Here is a 22,138-nt window from a genome sequence, read left to right on the forward strand (position 1 = left end):
GCGGCGTCACAAACGTTCTCATTTTACAGCTAAACCGTGCACTACAAGATGATTCTGAAAACATCTGAGGAGAGAAATAGGCATAACAGTAACATAATATTGATTCATATTTGATCAGCGCTGCCTAGTTTGACCGTTTGGTCGGAGTTCACGAGTGGTTGACAGCCGGCTCTCATAGACAGCAGCTGGACAGCAGACCTCAGATCAGCGCTTACTGCTTGTTTTCCTCCGGTCTGTGAAATCTTGCAGATGCCGTTAGGAGCACCGGAGGACACAGAGGAACATGATTTTTCCAGGTTACCTGTTTCATGTACTGCTGTCACGATATAGCGACTGTTTTATAAAAATAACTTTTTTTTAATCATATTTGCTCCAATCTCGCCTACTAAAGCTTTAAGTTTGATTCATAAAATCAAAATTCTTGAGACTAGCATCAACCATACTAAAGTTTTTTTTTACATCTTATTATTATTATCATTATTTTGTTCAGAAGTAGCTCTCATAAAGTCAAACTGACCAATATATTTTGAGTTTAAAGGGATAGTCCGGCTGTTTTGAAATGGGGTTGTATGAGGTTCTTATCCATAGTCAGTGTATTACCTACAGCAGATGACAGATGACAAAATTTATTTTAGCCACCTAAAAGAAAGGCCTAACTAAAAAAAATCAACATAATTTTAAATGTTCGCTGTATTTAGAATTTCGCTGGTTTATCTTGCCATGAGACACCTATACAGTCTGGTGGCTTTGGCGAGAGCATAGATGGCTACAGCTTCAGGTCCCCGTCGGTACAGGCTGTCTGACGGCAAAATAAACCAGTGAAATATTCTAAATATAGCGTTCACTTAAACTGATATTGATTTCTTTTAGGTGGGCCTTTCAACAGCAGTACATTGCTTTACTTCCGTACTGGTACTCCTGCCTGCGTCTCCAAACTAGGGGTGTGCTTGCTGCCGTACGCTGTAGGCAATACACCTACTACGGAAGAGCCTCATACAACCCCACTTAAAACACCCAAACTATCCCTTTAAGGTGACATTTCATGGTTCATTAGCTCTACTTTTGCTAGTGAAAGGGGAAAACCTGGAAGGATGGGTACACATCTGTCAAACATCCATTGAGTTAATATTTTTCCTCCATAATTACATCCTTTGCTTCTTCCAGTCAGCCATCGTTGTCATGAAGAGGCTCTGCCCACAACATCCTAACTATAGTTAACCATTAGGCGTTATGATGTACATATGGAGATACAGCTATTCTTGTGACAGTTTGTAGTAAACAAGAGTCTTTGAAATAAATCACCTTTACAAGAGTAAAAAAAAAAATTATAGTTGCACAGATTTTGACAGAATCAGCTCAATGGACTCTACACGCAGATTTGGGAAGTACAGAGTGGAGCGGGAAGTGCTTGATGAGCAGAGACTGGAGGAGGTAACGCAGAGAAAAACATACTCTGACACTCACCCTTCTCTAACTGAACACCTTAAAGACTCATTAAGGTAAGGCAGATTCTATGGCTTGATCTTGTCACTTTGACGCTTACTCAACTGTATTTGTCTGGTCTGATCATCTTGTCAAAGATGACCAGCGACCAATTTTTAACAAATTTATGCTTTAAAATATCAGCCAATAAAAAGACTTTCACTTTTGTCTCTGTGTATCCTTCAACTCTCTTCCAGATGTACAGCACCCAAACTAAAACACAGTGTGGTGAGCAGCTTGCCTGTGTTGTACTGGCTGCCCAAGTACTCAGTCTGGGACTATGGCATGCCAGACATCATCTCCGGCATCAGTGTGGGCATAATGCACCTACCACAAGGTATGACAATAGTCCATAATGATCGTGTAAAACATCAACAATACTGCAGAAAAAAAGCTCATAGTCATCATATGTTGAGGGAATTTCATGACTTGAGGGTATATGACAAAAACACTAATGTATAATTTTGGCTTTATTCCGTACTCTTTTTGTCCTATACAAACAATATTTTGTACAAATACTTTGTACCTCTGGAGAATATTTCATTTGCCAGTATTACTGCAGTAAAACTAGTACAGCTTTATAAAAATATGAATTAGTAAACTGGGACAGGTGTAACAAGCCTTCTGTTTTTCACAGGTTTGGCGTATGCATTGTTAGCTTCCGTACCTCCTGTATTCGGGCTCTACTCGTCTCTCTATCCAGCATTGATCTATTTCTTTTTTGGAACATCACGTCATATCTCCATCGGTAAGTAGACAGAGAGGGATTTACCATGTAGGCCTGTCACGATAACTAGTTTTGTTGGACTATAAATTGTCTCAAAAATAATAAATATTAACAATATTATTGTCATTTTTAGACCATTTTATGCCACTGATATACAGTACATATATAGTATATACATATTATATACATATATATATACATGACTATATAAGAAGTGGATGTAGTCATCTTGGTTATTTGCAACTAGAAGTGACATGGAAGGGTGGAGCTAAGTAGAACCAAACACTGAATAAGACATTTTTAGGTGACCAGAAAGGTTATAATTAACTTTCATGAACTGAAAACACACTGTGAAAGGGTTAAAGTTCTAATACAAAAACACGGACAACTCCCAGACCGGACAACGCCGTGGTAGCGACCTGTCAATCACAAGGTAGCCCCGCCCTAAAGCATACCCGGGTCTATGGTCTATTTGACTCTAAATGGGATCATAATTTACAAAATGAACATCATGCTGTATTGAAGAAGACTTGAAACTAGTGATTGAGACCATAAACTCATGTTTACAATGTTTACTGAGGTAATAAATCAAGAGAGAAGTAGGCTCATTTTCTCATAGACTTCTATACAATCAGGCTTCTTCTATACAACCAGAGGAGTCGCCCCCTGCTGGCTGTTAGAAAGAATGCAAGTTTAAGACACTTCTGCATTGACTTCACTTCTCAGACCCGGAGTTGCCCAATGCACTGTTATAATGATAATATCTTAGCATAATAATGCATGTACACCCTTTCAAAGAGCAATGAACAATTCATTCTTGAGAATATTTAGACATTGGAATTGGAATGTGAAAAAATAATAAATTATCCTAAATAAATAAAATTAAAATACCACAAACAAAACAATAAATAAACGGACTCTTGGGCTCTGTTTAAAAAAAAAAAAAAAAGTGCAATATCTGCGCAATGCCCAAGTCTTATAATGGTCGGGAAAATCAAAGGGCAATATCAACATCAGCAAAAATGGCTGAGGTCATGTCCATATACCGTACAATAAGTTGATGTTGTAATTTTCGTGACAGGCTTAGTACTGTGGCCATTATAACCTCTGTAATAACATGTGTTTCTGTCTGTCATTGTGTTCAGGTACATTTACTGTGCTCAGCATCATGGTGGGTAGTGTGACAGAGAGGCTTGCTCCAGACACGGATTTCCTCATAAGAAATGGGACCAACGTCACTGCAGAGGTGGACATAGCTGCCCGGGACTCATACAGGGTGCAGGTGGCAGCTGCCACTACAGTCCTAGGAGGACTCATTCAGGTCTGAACACAACATCCCACAGAAATGATAATGTTTTATTTCATTATTACATCTGCTCAAACTCATATATACATAAATGATTGTTTGCGTAGGTGGCCCTGGGTTTGGTAAAGTTTGGATTTGTGGGAACGTACTTGTCTGAACCTCTGGTGCGGGCTTACACAACAGCTGCTGCAGCCCACGCTGTGGTGGCACAACTCAAGTACATCTTTGGAGTTTCACCAACACGATTTAGTGGTCCCTTGTCACTGGTGTATGTGAGTACTGTCAAGTATTTTGGTTCTGATTGCTGTGTTTTTGTTGATACAGCAGCACTGATCTGACTGCATTATCTGTTACAGCACAGTTTGACACTGATAATGACAGAAGTAACACTCACAAAAGAGTTCCTCATAATTTCAATTTAAACTTTATTTAACCAGGAAGTCTCTTGAGATAGATTATCTATCTATCTATCTATCTATTATCTATCTATCTATCTATCTATCTGTCTGTCTGTCTGTCTGTCTGTCTGTCTCTCTGTCTGTCTCTCTGTCTATCTATGTAACCCCACAATACATGATGGCAGTTTCCAAAAATGTCTTCATCTGGTTTGATCTTAACGACTTTACTATGTTGTATATAATTATATAATTACATACACAACAACAAACAAACAACGAGCATTCTAATTAATTAGATGAATGATGAGCGAGCCTCGCTTTCCTGGCTACATTCTTCATTAGACCATTTTGAGGTCCTTGTGCACTCAGACACTGAACGCTGAGATGAGTGCTGAGATTCTCCTGATGTAATGTATTTCAGGCTTGAAACAGGACATTGTTGAGGTAGGACATATCAGTAAACCAATAGGACATGAGGTCAAACAATTTTTCAAGAACTAAAAACTTGGACTTTTGATTAAAACATATAAGACAATCTAAATTCTGTATTTATTGTAACGTAAGTGTATATTATAAATTGGAGAATAAGCTAACAAGGTGGAAATGTCATTTTATACTTTAATTCTGACTTAAAATGACAAAACCATTAGGTGCGTACAGCTAGGCATGTGTTTTAATGTGTACAGTAGTGAGTCATAACCACCTCCTGCTTTTCCTCTCTCCATTCTCAGACTCTGAAGGATGTTTGCTCCTTGCTGCCACACACTCATCTCCCCACTCTGGTGGTCAGCGCTGTGTCCATGGTGTTTCTAATTGCAGCCAAGGAGCTCAACTCTTTTCTCAGTCCAAAGCTGCCAGTGCCGATCCCAGTGGAGCTCATCACAGTCAGTTGATAAGAGGACACACTCTTTATATTATCACCTCTGTGCTCTGTGCTGCTGCTGCTGATGTTGTAGCACTGAAAAAGCACAGACACAGTGGAGCCAAGCAGCTGAATCAGCAGTAGTGCCCGGGCCTCTGCATTTGTGCAGTTCACAGCAAAAAGAAGATATTATATGGCTAATAATTAGGTTCACATCTAGCATATGATTTACAACGTTTTTAATGATTGAATGTTTTTGAAATATGTTGTGAAATTTGGCTTCGCTGTGTGTTTGTGTTCATGATCTGTATGCTCTCTGTGATGCCTTTAGATCGTGGCAGGAACACTGATATCAGCCTTTACCCACTTGAACAGCAACTACACTATTTCAGTTGTTGGAGAAATTCCTAGTGGGTAAGCATTTGGCTTTACTGCTGTAATTATTTGTTGAATCATATTCCCAGCTTGTTTAGCACTAACTCATTTCCTTGTCCTCTCCCTGTGCACCAGTCTAAGCTCTCCCAGTGTACCAGATGTGAGTCTTTTTGCAGAAGTTATTGGTGATGCGTTTGCATTGGCCATGGTTGGATATGCCATATCTGTTTCACTTGGCAAAACATTTGCACTGAAACATGGATACAAGGTGGACAGTAACCAGGTAAAACACACATCTCATCCAAAAACCTGTTTAATTCAATTCATTCAAAATCATTAAAACTCATCCTTGTGTCTCTGTCCTCCCCCCCCGCTGCAGGAGCTGGTGGCGCTGGGTCTCAGTAACGCAGTGGGAGGCTTCTTCCAGTGCTTCTCTGTCTGCGCCTCCATGTCTCGAAGTCTCATCCAAGAGACCACCGGAGGAAAAACACAAGTGAGTGAGCAACAGAACTAACAACATTACATCAGCATGACCTCACAAGTACTGTGAACATGCAGCATGCAGTGGTTATACAATACATGACCTATTTAAGGATGATTGAGGTAGGGTAAAAAGGAAATGATGTTGAATGAAATACCACATTATGTTTAAAAGAACCATGTGGAAATTCAAAACTGATAGCACTAAAACATGTACTATACTTTTTCGCATCAAACATGTATTGTGCAGCAACATACATTTAGTTAGTTTTGTTAGTTAGTTAGTGTGTCATGCACATATAAGTGCCCAGTAGGGATGCACAAGTAATCCAAATTTTATCAAAATCGCAATATGGCCTGCTCCAATTTTCAAATTGCAGGAGCCGCGATAACTGTTAAAGGCAAAATGAGTCAAAATACCGTTTTAAATTAAATATTGTGATGCTGCAGGGATGTCCTGTCCCACATCATATTCTACAGACTTAAGAAAACACCTTTGTTTGGCACAGATCCCTGCAAAAATCACACCATAAGGATTTTAATATGTCTGTCAATGAAATGAGAATAATGATGTTAAAATTATCGTTCCCTCTAATATCGCAAATCATATTGCAATTGCAATATCAGTCAAAATAATTGCAATTCAATTTTTTTTTTCAATATTGTTCAGCCCTAGTGCCCAGCCCAAATGGACTTAAAAAAAAAAAAAAAAAGCAGTTATGGCGGTGAAACATTTGTCAGACATGAACATAACTTCTTACATTACATTGCAAACAAACAAACCCATGCTTTACAAAAAGAAATCAGCCACACAAAAGGTCTTCTTTCTAAAAACACAACACAGGCTTTTAGTAATCATTCATCTAGAAGAACTCATCAGGACTTAGAGACATTTTATTGAAAAGAGTTGCCCTTAAATCATCATATTACGAGCAATGAAATGGACTTCAACGGTCTTTTCTCTTCAGAGAGACCAGTAAACCTGCCTGTTTCTATAGCTAATGGTAATATACCTGAACGTTGAGCACGAACGTACACAGAGATGTTTTTATTATTTATCCAAACAATATTTACCAAATCAATTAATTATTGGAAACCGGACTTAATAGTTGATAGAGTACCTCTAAAGTTTGGAAATATGTGCTTTTTTTTTGCTTTTTTTATCGCTTGTCTTGATATATATTCTGCTTCTTGTTGTTTTTACTTATTTACTTGTGACACTAAAGATTGATTCAAGCTATTCTCCACCGATGGACTTAATCCGTTTCTGTTGAACAAACAAATATTTTAACATGCCCGTTGAACACAAAATATCAACACAGAAACAGACAGAAACAGAAAACAACCAGAAGCAACCTTTGTGTTGTTGCAGATGGCTGGAGTGGCCTCAGCTCTAATTGTGCTGGTGACTATACTGAAACTTGGACCCCTGTTCCAGGAGCTGCCAAAGGTTCTGTTGCTCTACCACTCATCTCTACACTCTTCACACTCCTGTGTTCACATCTGATTAATCACATTAATACTTGGTTGTGCTTGTTCTAGGCTGTCCTTGCAGCCATTGTCTTTGTAAATCTGAAGGGCATGTTCAAGCAGCACGCTGACATTGTCACACTGTGGAAACGCAGCAAGATTGATCTGGTGAGAGGTTTAATTATTACTCGTTTTAAAAGCAACAACTGTGACAGAGTTGGCTGTAGTGTTGGATCTGGAAATGTGACATTATTCTTGTTTCCTTTTCATCATCACACTAAAGAATGAGTAATGTCATGCTGCCTCCCCCAGGTGGTGTGGTTGGTCACTTGGATGTCAACACTGCTGCTCAATCTGGATCTGGGTCTGGCAGCATCGATCATCTTCGCTCTGCTGACTGTTATCTTCAGAACTCAGCTGTAAGACTCCTCTGCACCTCATCATAGTATATTTCTCACTTCAGTATCTGAGTCATACTGTGTGGGTGTGTGTGAGAGGCAATATTAGTGACTGATGATAGGCTGCAAGATCTGTCAAATTAGACAAAATACTGTACACAAACATATTGCACACATAATCATTGTGTTTTTTTTATTCCATTCAGGCCAACATACTCTGTTCTGGGAAATGTTCCAGGTACAGAGCTGTATGTGGATATAGACACCCACAGAGAGGTGAAAAAGAAAGATGGGAAGCCATACATAAAAGCTTTTCTGCTCTCACTGCAAAAAAAGATAATAACTTTTTGCTATTTGGCAGGCGAGAGAGATTCCAGGTGTTACTATATTCCGCTCCTCCGCTACGGTATATTTTGCCAATGCTGATCTCTACCTCGAAGCTCTGAAAGAAAAGGTTTGTTCTCTCTCCTAATAATATTATATATTCTAGGGCTGCAACTAATGATTATTTTCATTAACGAGTAATCTGATGATTAATTTTCTAGAAAATGCCAGAACAAACTAAAAAAAATGGCCAAGGTGGTGCTTCCAAATTCATTGTTTTATTCTCTACTCATATGTTGGGATGCCATTTTCGCTGTTGGAAACATAGCTAGTTTGCAACACGAGCAAAGACTACAAGGAAGTTTTGTTTTAGAGTACACCCCTGACTATCGTGAAGCGTACACTGGAAGTCCAAGCTGAAATAGTTTTTTTTTTATTATTTCAAAATGACAGTGTACAAAATAACAGCAGAAAACATGAAATCATTTACATACAGAAGAAGCACAGCGAGAACATAAACAAAGAGCTGTGCCAAACATAAAAAGGACAACAGAAATTAAACAAAACCAAAATCAAATAAAACAAAAAGACCACGCGAGAGTATGACAATAATTTCACTTAAAAACTTTGAAGATATTGCATACATTCATTGTTTTCATTGCTTATTGGTTTTGTGAGGAGGAGATTGTTGACAGATTTAGATCCATTTCTTCCATACAAAGAAATGAGGCTTTTTTTTTTTTCGTAAATTTACACTTGTGAATGTTGAACTTCGCGAGAATTAAAATGAGATTAATAAGAAAAAAAGCATTACTGTCTTTGTCACTGTAATCAAGCTAAAATAGTCTGTAGTTGCTCCTTGCATCCAACTACGTCACTGACACGTCATATAACACCACAGGATGCAGCAAGTACAGATTTTGCAGCTGCGAACTCAGCTTTTTGTGCCAATATAGCACACACTGAGGAATGTATTGCTAAAATCGACTACATTTACCATCACTAATTGGACATCCACATAAAAGGTGGCGAACTTTCCCTTTTAATTGATTAGCAAAATAGTTCTCCGATTCAATTTCTGTCAATCGACTAATCAGTTAATTGACTCATTGTTTCAGCTCTAATCTCTTCTCAGTTTAAAGTCTAAGAATCTTTTCTTTACTGGAGCAAGCATTACTTGTTTTTGTTGCAGTTGTTATATTTTTTAATAATATGCAGATGATGTTTAATTTTTCTTGTTTATCTGTTTTCAGAGTGGGCTTGACATCAGTAAAATGATCATCTATAAGAGGAGGCAGGAGGCCAAACAGAGACGTAGAGAAAGGAGGGCTGAGAGACGGGCAAAAAGGCAAGCCAAGAAAGAGGTATATATGCTGGAAATATATAACAGGACTGCAGAAACATGGATTGTTTATAGAAACTTTACAACTTTACATTTCAAGGACTTCAATGTTTTTTGTATTTTTTGTTGTTTGGCCTTTTGGTCACCTTATCCTCTATGTGGTGATAAAATTGGCACCAAAGTCCTGTGAGTTATGGTAAGTAGATGGCTGAAGGGTGCTTGCTGTCACGCTGGACAGAACTATAGCAGGTGACCAATGGCCAAGCTACCAAAAACAGAAGGTTGAATCATTTCTTTCTCTCACCACTCTGCAGAGACGGGCACAGAGGGCAGCCGAACAGCTGTCTGGAGCACCGGTGTTCTCTGTGGAGGAAGAGGCCGGCTGCTGGAGGGCCACATGCATGGACGGGAATGTTACAGACGAGGAGGAGCGGGCCTGGACTGAGAGGGAGAACGGGACAGTGTTTGTCATCCCAACCACTCCTCGAGCACCAGACGATCCCTGCAGGTGGGAGTACCTGAAGGGAGGAGAACCAGACTGCACCAGCTTAGGGTGGATGTCTGAGCTGCAGGACGGGGACACCACCACTCTGGGCTCCAGCAGTGAGGACACGCTGAGTCACGATTTGGAGCGGGTCTCTCTCGGGTCACTGGGCAAGTGGACCTGGGACATTCACTCAATCATCATCGACCTTTCCACGGCTAACTTCATTGACACAGTGGCTATCAAGACCATGAGAAATGTAAGTACTAAAGGGACAGATGTCCTTTGAATGAAAATGTCTCAGTCACCACATTTTCCCTTGTTTTCAAAACTCAAAGGAGCAGCCTTTTACTTTCAGGTCATTCAGGCGTCAAATCCCTTTCATGAATAATGTATGTGTAATTTGAGAAGCACAAGCAACGTATACAGGTTGCTGTGGGAGTTTTAAAGGGCGCTCGGGCGTTATGTTTTTATAAACAGCAAATTTTATAATGTTAATACAGATTTATAGATTTATTTATTTGACAATAAGAAAGGTAAATACAGGTTTGCAATCATCCGGTCATGACAAATAAATACATTGGAATAAATAAGGATAAAAACACAATGAAGAAAAAAAGCTCTCTATTGTGGTCCTCATTAGAAAGGGAAAGATGGAGGTAAGATGACCAATACACAAACTGAATTTGATTTAATTTAGTCTTGGTAAGTGCTGATGTAACTTCTAGTTACACATAATGGATAGTTTTACTCTCTTGCACCCGATTTGACTGTTATCAGGCCATTAGATAGGAGTTACTGTATCGGCCGCTATAGAATCATAGATGTGGGTCATTAGGGGCCTACTATGCCGTATACTATGTTGTAAAACTGCATGAAACGTTATGTATTGATCACAAACAAAACCGCTTCTTTAGGTTCTCCTGTCATAATTACTATGGTCGCTGTCGTCTTCTTTTATACCTTCTTCCGGAGATCAACCATGCGAATAGATGATAAAACCTACTAGTGGGTGTAGTCGACCTCTATTGACCCACATCTATGGTGCTTATAGCGAACAGATAATGCCTATTCAATAGCTTGACAACAATCCAATCGGCTGCTCTTACAGCTACAGTATATAAACCCTGATGACTGACTGTGAGTTAGATTATTAGGCAGATTTGGATTAATAGCACCCGATTGGGAAGAAATGTGATTTTTCTTAAAGGTGAAGAGGTAATTTTTGTTGAGGATAAATATTCTGTATTTACATTATTGACAGATTTTCCAGGACTTCAGTGAGATTGATGTAGATATCTACATGGCTGGTTGTCAGGGTGAGTGAACACTTTCTCACTTCCTTGAGGCTGTACTACATGACTAGGCTTCATCGTGGTAGTGATTTGCCTGTGAACTGTTTTCTCTTCAGCCTCTGTGGTGGAGCAATTAGAGCTCGGAGAGTTCTTCTCCGAGTCGATTACAAAGAGACGTCTTTTTGCCTCCGTTCATGACGCCGTGCTCTACTGCCTGGACCACCGTGGAGCGACATCGTTCTCCAGATACCAGCCATCAGTGGTGAGTATATGCAGCTGATGTTCAGGTGACACTTCAGTTGGATGTTTGATTAAACTAAAAACATTTAACATTTAACTAATCTACTTTCTTTTGTATTTCAGGACACATACAGCAGCACAAAACTTTAGGGACTTCAACCAAACAGGGCTGAAGATGTAAAAACAATCTCAACATCTACTATGGGGGATATCAGAAGCGTTTATCAAATTGTATTTGTAAATTAATAGATGCTAGATGATTGTTGAGTTATATTTATGAATCTTATCTTTAAAGTAGGAAGACTGAAGACACGTGAGTTTAATTTAACTTTATTCAAAGTGGGAGAATGATAGAGTGCATTTTTAGAGAAAAAAATAAATCCATCCAAGCAAAATCTTTCAAGAAGAATGTGGTAGAAAATAAGGAGGAATTCAAGGAACACATACAAGACAACATGCATCACACTGACGGTGTGTGAGTGTTTTTTGGTAATGGCAGCAATAACAAGGTGGGACATTGAAATGTTTACAGTAGCCATTTCAATTTTCAAGTGCAATTTCTGCTCATAGCAACAGCAACATCTGTGAAGCTAATGCATGCAAAGGGATTTTTTTTGTCTCAACTCCTTTAATGAGTTTCTAGTGCAACATTCCTAAAATGGGAAATTATAGGAGATTAAAAAATAACAGGATAACAATATCCAAGCAATATTTAACAAAAGCATCTCTTTACAGTTGCATAAACCCACTGTGACCTCATTCCCTGAATAAATCGTGTCTCTACATACCGGCCACAGAGGACGTTGTCAAAGAAGTTGTGCACAGGACTGAGGAAGGCTAGGTAGATTTTTTTGTTTGTATTTATAAATTTGGTTTATGAGCTACAAGTCTTGATGGATATCAGAACTCTGTGTGTCTGGGTTCATAGTCAGATCTTCATCATCCTCATCATCTGGCTGCTGTGAAACCAGCTGCTGGTAGCGAGCCTGCCGCTGGTAATCCGGATCAATGTTGATCCATTTATTTGCGACCCACTTAGTGCCATGGGTGACCACACAGCCTCCATGCAGAGCGTACTCATCCTGCTCTCCCACCCAACCTATTGAGACAAAAAATCATTTAATGTTGGTTAGCAACATCCTTCATATGATGTCTGTTTTTTTAAAGTGCTCACACTGTTGTAATGGATGTCAAACACACTGCTTCAACTGGTTGGTCAAAATGAAATTCTTTAGTTTTAGTCTCCAAACGAACATTTGAGTTTATTTATTTGTTTAAATTAGCCAGGAATCAACCTTTAAATGCACTTCCTTATACAGTATATGTGCTGTATTCTTACAGTATGTAGCTGTCTTTCTAGATTACCTTTAATCTTTGCAACACAACTGATATGGGCTTGAATCTGAAACTTTTGACCGAATTGAATTGAAATAAAATAAAAAACTGCTATTTCAGATTTATTTATTTTTTATTAATTTGTATTATTTTAATTTTTGTATTTTTGTAAAGTCGAATTTCTCACTTAGCCAGTGAAATGTCTTAACATCTACTAGATTGATTGGCACCAAATTTCATACACACATTTGTGATTCCTGAATAATGTATCCTAATGACCTTGAAGATCCTCTGATTTTTAATCTCGCGCTACCGTGAGGTTAATCTGTCCACTTTGTTGGTTTATGGCCAAAGAGCTGCAAAACTTCACGAAACATTTCACCGTGATAAACATCAGCATGTTAGCGTTGTCTTTATGAGCATATGTTAGCATGCTGACGTTAGCATTTAGCAAGGAGCTGCTAGCTGTAGTCTCTTAATCTTGTTTAATTTTCATTAATATTGTGATAGGATTTGCAATATGTTCGGTAAATGGGCATTCATTTTGTGTTTTAATATTGTTGGACAATGGGCCTCATGAGGGAAGCGATACACGAACAAACTTCCTATTTTTTTTGTTTGTATCGATTTACGATTTGTATTGAACCATTTGCTTTAATTTTGTAAGTAATCATTGCTTTCTGGGATTCTCCAACGTTTTCTTATTTTTGCTCTTCTCTTAGGTAAGAGAACATTTTACAAGTGGTCGAGACCACTCTTACCAAGATGAGAAAAAACATCTTGTTTTCACAGTTCACAAATTGTTTGTCCAATGCAAGGAATCTAAGTAATAAATTTGAGGAACGCAACAAAAACTGTATGAATATCATATTATCAAATTTAGATTATATGTATTAGAGTAATTATAATGATTGGATTATTCAATTTGTGGGCTAAAGAAATACTATTGGCTTACATACTGCTCTTGCTTTTCGATTGACGCTCTAGAAAGCAGACGCTCTGCAGGCTTTTAAAGAAGTGCTTTTACATCAAATGAAAATGAAAAGAGTAGTTGCCGATCTGCATCTTCATTGCAACATTATGTTGAAGTGTGCTGTAATTGTAATGGCGTTCCTACCTCTTCCATTAGAAAGGTAGTTGTACCAGAAAACAGCTGTGCCTTTGGTAGGCTTCACTCTCAGGTTGCTCTTGTCACAATTCCTTCTGGTGTCCAAAAGATCGACGTCGTTCTGTATGAGACACTAGAACACAAACTCTGACTCAGTGACACGGTTTGCCTAACATCAGGGCCATGCACTGACAAACATGTGAGTTAACACAGATATGAAAGACATGCGCAGTAAATATACACAGTACTTTTGCATGGCTCTCCCTGCACATTTCTAGACCCACACACAATTACGCACCACTTCATCATAGGTCCTGTTGTCTGCCACAGGGAATGCGGTCTCCCCGCCCCCCTCAACAGAGTTCAGGTAGAAGAGAACTGTGATGTACCTAGGTGTGCAACACAGATTTAAATTGACACACACGTATGGTGCAAACAAACACACGCATACAAACAAACACTTTGCAAACAAGAGGCAAGCACACACATTTAAAATCACACAAACTAACATGCCAGCTGTCACAATGGAGTTTAGCAATCACACTGCACAGATGAATTCAGATCTGAACACTCACAGATATTTTTGCTGCTTCAGTCAACAATGTGCCGCTCGGTGATCTCACCTGCAAGACGTCTCAAAAGGAGTGGAGGTGTTTGCTGCGAGGCGCGTGTGTGTGCAGGCTGTTTCAGGATACACAGGGCCGCTGTCGTGGTGGGCGTGGTAGTGTCCTCCCTCCTCATACCGAACCACCTGGAGCGGCTCACTGAGGTCCACTAGTGCGGGCGGGAGCCGAGTGAGGCTAGTCACCCTTTGTTGGAGAAAGGTAAAGAAAAAAATCTGGATTTGTTAGATGGTCTGGGGGAAAACATGTTAAAAATTTCCTTTTTATTTGTGAAAAACCTTATAGTCATATCACTGTTATCATACAGCAATCAGAGAACATGCGTTTGACTTACAGTACTTACCTCTCCTTGATGTCTTGGAGGACCCGATGTGCCCCTTTGCCCTGATACAGCCAGGTGTGTCTGCTGTTCCTCACCAGCTGGCTCCTTTTCACCCCTCGCTGCACCAGGAAGCGCTGGAAGGCATCGCTGCTCAGAAGCCTGAACTCTTCCAGACTCAGCAAACCTGTCCAAAATAGGAGATGCCTTGCGTAAGTCTTCATTTCTTGCATAACTGACACATTAACCACAAATAATACTGAAGATAGAGCCCAGTTTTCACCGTTAGTACCATAGTTTAGAGACATATGGTTCCTACTTCTCTGATATGTGTATATATACTTTAGATTTGTGTTTAAATGAGACCTGCAGCCCTTTCTAGACAGATGCATTTTCAATTCCACATGTTTAAATTGAGGATAATGAAGATGAGTTTAAGATGGGCTTTATCCAACACATTCATATTCATGCTGTATATCATTTATGCCTCTAAAATTACTCTTGTGTCCATACTAGACCATAACCTCTGGAGAGGGGTCACTAGTGGGCATTGCCTCAGGTTAAGAGGTCACAATCCAAAAAGGTTGGGAGTCACATTATGTATGATATTCTGTACACAATATGTTCATAACACTACTAAGGTATGCAGTGCAGTCAATGCATGGACTTTTTACGGTGTTGTAACAGTATAAAAATAGATTCCCATACTGAAACAAACAAGATTCACTGTTCCTACCCAACATTTTTGCCAGAACCCACCATAGTTAACCCTCCTGCCGTTGTAAAAATGGTTTACAGCATTTTTAGTGAAGTGTATAAAAATGTTCAAGCTTATCTCTCAAATCAATTTAGACAATTTTAGAAATACAATTTTACATAGAAATGTGTACTAGGGTTGTAACAGTATGAGATTTTCACGGTACGACAACCATCTCATCAATTTTCAGTATTACACTATTATTATTATTAGTAGTAGTAGTAGTATTAGTAGTAGTAGTAGTATCAGTTACAATGACCCTTAAAAGAATGAGAACATAATTATAATAAACAGAATTAGAAACCTGATAAAAAATAGCATGTAACTTTAATATGTTATATAACTAGAGCATGTTAGTGGCACTATAGCATGTAATTAACTACTAAATGAAAAATAAAATCAGCTGTGAGCTTTTAAAATAATGTCCTAGAATTATAAACAATTAACGTATACTGTAGGTGCACATGGTCAGCCATGGCTGCACCTGTCCTCACCTTTAACTCACACACTCACTTATGTCAGTTTGTTTCAATATCGTAGATCAGCAAATGTACACGGTATGACCGTCAACTTTCATACCACGGTATACCTTGATACCGGTATACTGTTAAAACCTAATGTGTGTACACAAACTACTAATGTGTGACACACATACTGTTTTAAAATAATAGCTGTGCAAATACATTTCTGTGAAAAGTGCAAAGTGGATTTCTTACCGTTACCATCCTTGTCAGCTTTAAGCCCGGCATAGATTTCTCTCAGATTCTCTGGTGTGAGCCAGATGCCGTCCCTCACTCGAGAATGAGTCAGTATCTGTTGGTGGCACGATAGTAAACACAGGATGAGTAAACCAACTCTGATCGAAAAAACTACTACTGCTACAACTCAAGCTGACATACACCTCATGAAGCTGCAACTGTCCATCCTGGTTGATATCCAGAAGGTTGAAGATCTCGTCTGGGCTGAGGTTGAGCTCCTTGGCCAGCTCTTCCTGGCCGTCTTGCACCATTAGCTGGCTCTCCATCAGACCCTTCAGCTGTGCAAGCTGCGTCACAACACGGCACTCGTCCTCCGACAGAAACCCAGGGATCTCTGCAGAAAAACACAGAGACATACATAGTTATACACAGAGTGAAACCTCTTGGGTCAACAGGATTGCAGCATTTTCTCTGCTGCATGTTTCCTATTTTCTGATTTGCTGCTGCATCATATTGTATTTTTATGTAGAAGTAAATTCAATTTTTATTTATACAGCAAAGCCGGAGCAAACTTTCTCATTTCACAGCTAAACAGTACACTACAAGATGTTAGGCATTACAGTAACAGATTATTGATTCATATTTGATCAGCACTGCCTAGTTTGACCGTTTGATTGGAGTTTGCGATTGATTGACAGCTGTGTCCGTTGAATGAACAGCCAATTGGAACGCTCTCTCTCTGAAATAACCTGTGATTGGCCAAAGTCTCCCGTCAGGGGCTAGATTTTTTAAAGGGACTGTATGTAAGTTTTTACACATATAAACGTGTTTTAATCCTTTTTATTGCCAATGTGTAAACAAGTTGTAACTTAACCTAAACTAACCTCCGCGACTTTCTGGGTTTCCTCTATCCGCCTGTAGACTGTTTTAATGTGAAGAATGGGGAACATTTTTTTTTCTGGAAAAGTCAGTGGATGTGACGTCATGCTAGCTCCCGAGTGCCTTTCATTCTCAGCTCCGCTACAGGGCTAACAGTGTGCAACCATAGCTAACGTTCGGTTAGAAATGGAGTCTGCTTACGCCAACAAATGATCAGCCCCCACCACAACTCAGACTCCAACACAAACTCCACGGATATACGTGTAAAAAACTTACATACAGTCCCTTTAAAGCCTGAAACCAGAGCCATGAGGAGGTGCAGCCTCTAGAGAAACTAGACTTTTCTCTCAGAACACATGAATTACAATATGCTGAAAGGTTATTATGGAATTTTTGCGCAATGATGCCAAAAACTTTCTGCCTACTGCAGGTTTAATTGACAGTCGAAATAATAGTAAGCTGTAGCACAGATGTAGACAATTATTTAATCAGCTGCCAGATTTGCAAACGATGAACCATTATATCTAGTCATCTTATAGTTAATCTGTGCTTGTTACCAATACGAAGCACGAATGAAAATAACAGAGAGAAAAACAATTGAGTACACTTTACATTGTTCCACCTCTAAATATATCCATATCTAAAGACTACATACTGTATGTCTGTTCATTGTTAGTTGTGTTGGGTACAGATGGATTTCTGTTCTTTAGCTATGAGCAGCTATGAGCCTAATAATTGGAGTAGTTGCCTCAGGACTTATTGATTTAGCCTTGATTGACTTGCACATATGTACTCTACAAAAACTGGGTTATGTGTGGGGTGGTATAGTGATGAAGATGAAAATAAGGATGAGTGTGTGGTGAATGCATGTTTGCTTTTATCCGTAGAAGAAGATAAGCATCTTTTAGCCACTATAGGCTCAAAGTGCTGCAAATGTTGTTTTGACACATGGATGTTGTTGCTCTCACCAAACAGCAGAGGTTTCAGACTCAGAGTCCGCATCTCATGCACTTTGCTGGGCACCAATGACACCTTCTGGACGTGTCCCACCTGAGAGATAAATAAATCACAGAAGTGATGTGTTGGTGGTGAGAGGCAAGGCAAGGCAAGTTTATTTATATACTGTAGCACATTTCATACACAAAGGCAATTCAAAGTGCTTTACATATATAAAAGCAAGATAAAGATCACAAAGTGCATAAGATGAAAACGAATAAAAGAATATTAAAGTACATGTTAAAAGAAAAAAAAATTAAAAGGATAATAAAAACAATCAAAAGACAGTAAAAGTGCAGCATTTGATCAATTAAGAAATGTGTCTGAGAACAGTTTGGTCTTGAGTCTAGATCTGAAAGTGGCTCCTGTTGGTGCATCTTTGATCTCATCTGGGAATTTGTTCCACAGTTGAGCAGCGTAGCAGCTAAAAGCAGCCTCACCATGTTTCCTTCTGACCTTGGGTACTACTAATAGATTTTTTCCCAGTGACCTTAGAAGTCTAGTAGGTGTGTACTGCTGAAGCATATCTGAGAGGTCATTTGGACCTACCCCCTTTAGTGATTTGTAAACAAGCAGTAGTGTTTTAAAATCAATTCTGTGACCTACTGGGAGCCAGTGTAGGGACTGAAGTACTGGAGTGATGTGATCAGTTCTTTTGGTTTTTGTAAGAACTCTAGCAGCTGCATTTTGCACCATCTGAAGCTGTTTGATGGTCTTTTTAGGTTGTAGGCCCGTGAAGAGACCATTGCAGTAATCGACTCTGCTCGAGATGAAAGCATGGATAAGTTTTTCCAGGTCATGCTTTGACATAAGACCTCTAAGTTTAGCTATGTGGTAAAAAGCTGATTTGGTTATCGCTTTCACATGATTATTGAAGATGAGATCACTGTCGATTAAAGGGACTGTTTGTAACTTTTTACACGTATAAATCTACCGGGTCGGGATCCCATGCGCGCTCGCATATGCGCGGTGGAGTGTGGCTACACTGTTCAGACCGCTCCTCTGCCTGCTTGTCTCACACAACACGCGCGTTCTCGCTCCACCTCACGTTCATGCGCGCACACTCCACATTGCAGAAGACTTCGTAGCTCCGAGAATATCTAGTGAATGTACAGCGGATGTGTGTGCAGAAATAACTGCTGCAGCTCCTCCAGACCAACAGAGGTTTCCCGTGTCTTGTGAAGTGACGGGGCTCCGCAGCGAGAAACGTTGTCGTCTCCAACCGGGTGCCGGTGTCTCCCTGTTTCCTCCGGCCGCGGTCGGGAGGCGATAACGTTACTCCCTGCGGAGCCCCGCTGCTTCAGCCCTGGAGGCTGAAGCAGCGGGGCTGAAGCAGGAAAGGCCAACACTAGGATCAGCAGTGATTCATGGAGAGCCAACATTACTGCCAAGCAGCTGAAATATAGTGATATTGTGGTTTTAGCTGACGTGTGTCGCCGTTCATGTCTATGTAGGACGAGCACAAGCGCGAGCCCGACGCTGACTTTCGTTGACTTAACGGCCACAGGTGTCGCTGTTAACAAGCATTTCTGAATCTTACAAACAGTCCCTTTAAAACACCAAGATTTTTGACAACATCCTTGAGAGAGAGAGAAACACACAGAGTGGGTGTAAAAATGAAAGAGAGTGGGAGTAGTGATGCAGCATCATCACATTACTCACCCTGATCCCCTCCAGTCTCGTCAAAGAGACATCTCGCAGGAACTCGGTCTTTGATGGAGGAGGTCGTCTCTCCTCAGGTCTCTGCTGGTGGTCACCGCCTCTCGGAGCATCACGACTCTGGCTGGTGTCCTCGGTTCCGCTGTTGTAGTGAACGTAAAACAGCAGGGCTATGACATTAATGATGTACACGTGAAAAAACACCATCACCACCACGAAGTAGGAGCGGGAGCACACGCTGCTCTTGCTGCAGGAGAGGCGGTCGCAGGGCGGCCGGAGAGGAGAGGGCGAGCTGCCGGACGGAGACGGAGACGAGTCCTCCTCCGCGTCCGATGGCTCCTGGTTGTTGTCACTCATTTCCCCCTGATTCAAGAAGTCCATGTGATGAATCAAACGATATAGGATGATGTAGGATGATATGCTGACTGATAGATGTCCAGTTGAATCAGAAAGGAAAGCCAGTGTCTCCGCTGCACGGAGGGTTCATGATGAAACTAACTGTGCTCGTTTAAAGATGAAGGGTCCACTAGCATTGTGCAGTGTGTCGGTGTTTTCGCCCACAGACAGCAGCTCGCTGCAGGCTCAGACAGGCTTGTTTACACTGCAGCAGCAGACCCAGCAGCTCCAGCAGTCAGCGGCAGCTAAGCGCACTGCGCATCATCCCTCAGCACGGAGGAGCGCATCTCTCTAACATGATCCTTAAAACATGAACCAAGCATCAACCGAGGACCATAAACACCATCTAGAATAAAAGAAACATCATCTGTGAGCATAACATCACGGTCTGCAGTATGTCCTACTATCCTATTGTTTACACGCCATCGCCCAGCTCTCCCGTTCACAGCAACAGCCTGCTACCGAGCAATGCTGACCTCTGGTGACCTGAACACATAACACACTCCTGTGTCTTTATACATGTACTCTCTCTCTCTCTCTCGCTCTCTCTCTCTCTCTATCTCTCTCTCTCTCTATCTCTCTCTCTCTCTCTTTTATATATATTTTTTTTATTTAAAAAAAAGGATATTATTCACAGATATTTAACAGAGCATTTTAACTTGTATTCCACCCCCCCACTGCCTAGACAAAATAACGTATAATATAATTTCTACACATGGAATGATGGATCAAATTAAGTAATATGATTTAAAAAAAAAAAAAGATAAAATACATATAAATAAAATAAGGTAAATAACCAAAAGCAAAAATAAAAGTAAATAAATAAAAAAGCCAGCAAACACATAATTAATAAAATAAGACATACATACAGATTAATTAATTTAACCATAGGAAAAGTATACATATACATGCTGTGAAAATATAGACACATTTGTGGATGTCTAAGCTTATTTACCATCAGTTATTAACATTCTGGTGTGTATAGAGCATTCAATAAGCAGTTCCTGGGGTGGGTTGGGTTGACCCTCTAACAGAATATTTTATCTTTTCTAAGTTAAGGAATAGCATCAGGTCATTCATCCACCCTCCCTACCCACACTGTGTGGCAAAAATGGGAGTGAAAATTAAGTAAATAATAATGGCAGAAATTACATAAAGATGAATAGTGGATAACCACAAACTCACGTACGCTCACATACATACGTACATCCATATTTATATATATATATGCACACGTACACACACGCACCTACATACAGAGCCGTATATAAACAGAAAAATGTTAATGAAAAATAAATAAATAAATAATAATGATGATAATAATAATTCTGCATATAATACAAATAATGAATAAGTGAACGAATAAGTTGAACACAAATAAATAAATGAGTAGATTAAAAGAAAGATAAAAACAAGTAATAAATGAATAAATAAAATAATATTATCTTATTTATTTACCAATTACATGTTCATGGGCCAAAAATATGCCTACAGACAGCCCATTTGTGATTTTCCTAAAATTGATATCAATGATTGTGAGACATCCCAAACACGTTCATAAATGAACACACATAGTTTTGAGGCTTTTGATAGCAGAACTTTTATTTTGTTGAGGCCTCATACCAGACAGCCCATAGGTCACTTCCGGTCACCATATTTGTTTCACTGCGGTCGCAACTGGAGAAACAGATTAAAAACATCGTCTTACATGTTACATATGCAGCGCAGTGGATATTCTTGTCCCAGATAAAGGGAATATGTTTTTAATCATCCCGAAATATCCTCAAAACAGTGGTAAGTGTTGTCAAACGTTAGTCATCTTTGAGATAAACTCTAAAGTCACCGTTAACTTCAGCAGTTCAAATACATTAACAGTTAGCTAGCAGTTCATGTCTAACGGCTAAACATGTTCAACATGTAGACACGTTGATTGTTGGGGAGGGACCACGTGGGGCTAGTCCTTAAAGATATAATGTTATAACATTATAGAGTCACTTTCTTCTTAATAAACGGAATTTAGCTTAATGTCAAACTAGCTAGTCGAGCTATAGTTACAGATGCACCTTATGTACGTAGCAGCTAATTATTTAAAGGCTGGTGGTTTTCAGAGTTGTAGCATTATTACAGTAGCTTGTTTCTAACAAAACAGGAAAGTACGTTACACGGAAACACACTCCGTTAATAT

The 22,138-nt window shown here is 39.6% G+C and overlaps 2 protein-coding genes across 2 annotated transcripts; one reads left to right on the top strand and one right to left on the bottom strand.

Annotated features, from left to right (window-relative positions):
* Positions 1-1,231: 1,231 nt before the first annotated feature.
* On the top strand, positions 1,232-12,632 carry slc26a6l1 (solute carrier family 26 member 6, like 1). Its single transcript, XM_074646374.1, has 19 exons — positions 1,232-1,499; positions 1,680-1,819; positions 2,120-2,230; positions 3,355-3,530; positions 3,623-3,787; positions 4,645-4,797; positions 5,107-5,189; positions 5,286-5,433; positions 5,530-5,643; positions 7,003-7,080; positions 7,173-7,268; positions 7,413-7,519; positions 7,705-7,774; positions 7,860-7,952; positions 9,076-9,186; positions 9,479-9,907; positions 10,913-10,967; positions 11,060-11,205; positions 11,307-12,632. Exons 1-19 carry the CDS (start codon positions 1,360-1,362, stop codon positions 11,331-11,333), a joined length of 2,442 nt encoding a protein of 813 aa, XP_074502475.1. The 5' UTR covers positions 1,232-1,359; the 3' UTR covers positions 11,334-12,632.
* p4htmb (prolyl 4-hydroxylase, transmembrane b) lies at positions 11,464-20,443 on the bottom strand. The gene is made up of 9 exons (XM_074646401.1): positions 19,561-20,443; positions 17,871-17,952; positions 16,227-16,417; positions 16,042-16,138; positions 14,593-14,755; positions 14,250-14,435; positions 13,925-14,015; positions 13,636-13,759; positions 11,464-12,282 (listed from the first exon to the last, which is right to left on the bottom strand). The coding sequence occupies exons 1-9, from the start codon at positions 19,936-19,938 to the stop codon at positions 12,065-12,067; spliced, it is 1,530 nt and encodes a 509-aa protein (XP_074502502.1). The 5' UTR covers positions 19,939-20,443; the 3' UTR covers positions 11,464-12,064.
* Positions 20,444-22,138: the final 1,695 nt, after the last annotated feature.

Source organism: Sebastes fasciatus, chromosome 1, assembly GCF_043250625.1.
Source record: "Sebastes fasciatus isolate fSebFas1 chromosome 1, fSebFas1.pri, whole genome shotgun sequence".
NCBI lineage: Eukaryota > Metazoa > Chordata > Actinopteri > Perciformes > Sebastidae > Sebastes > Sebastes fasciatus.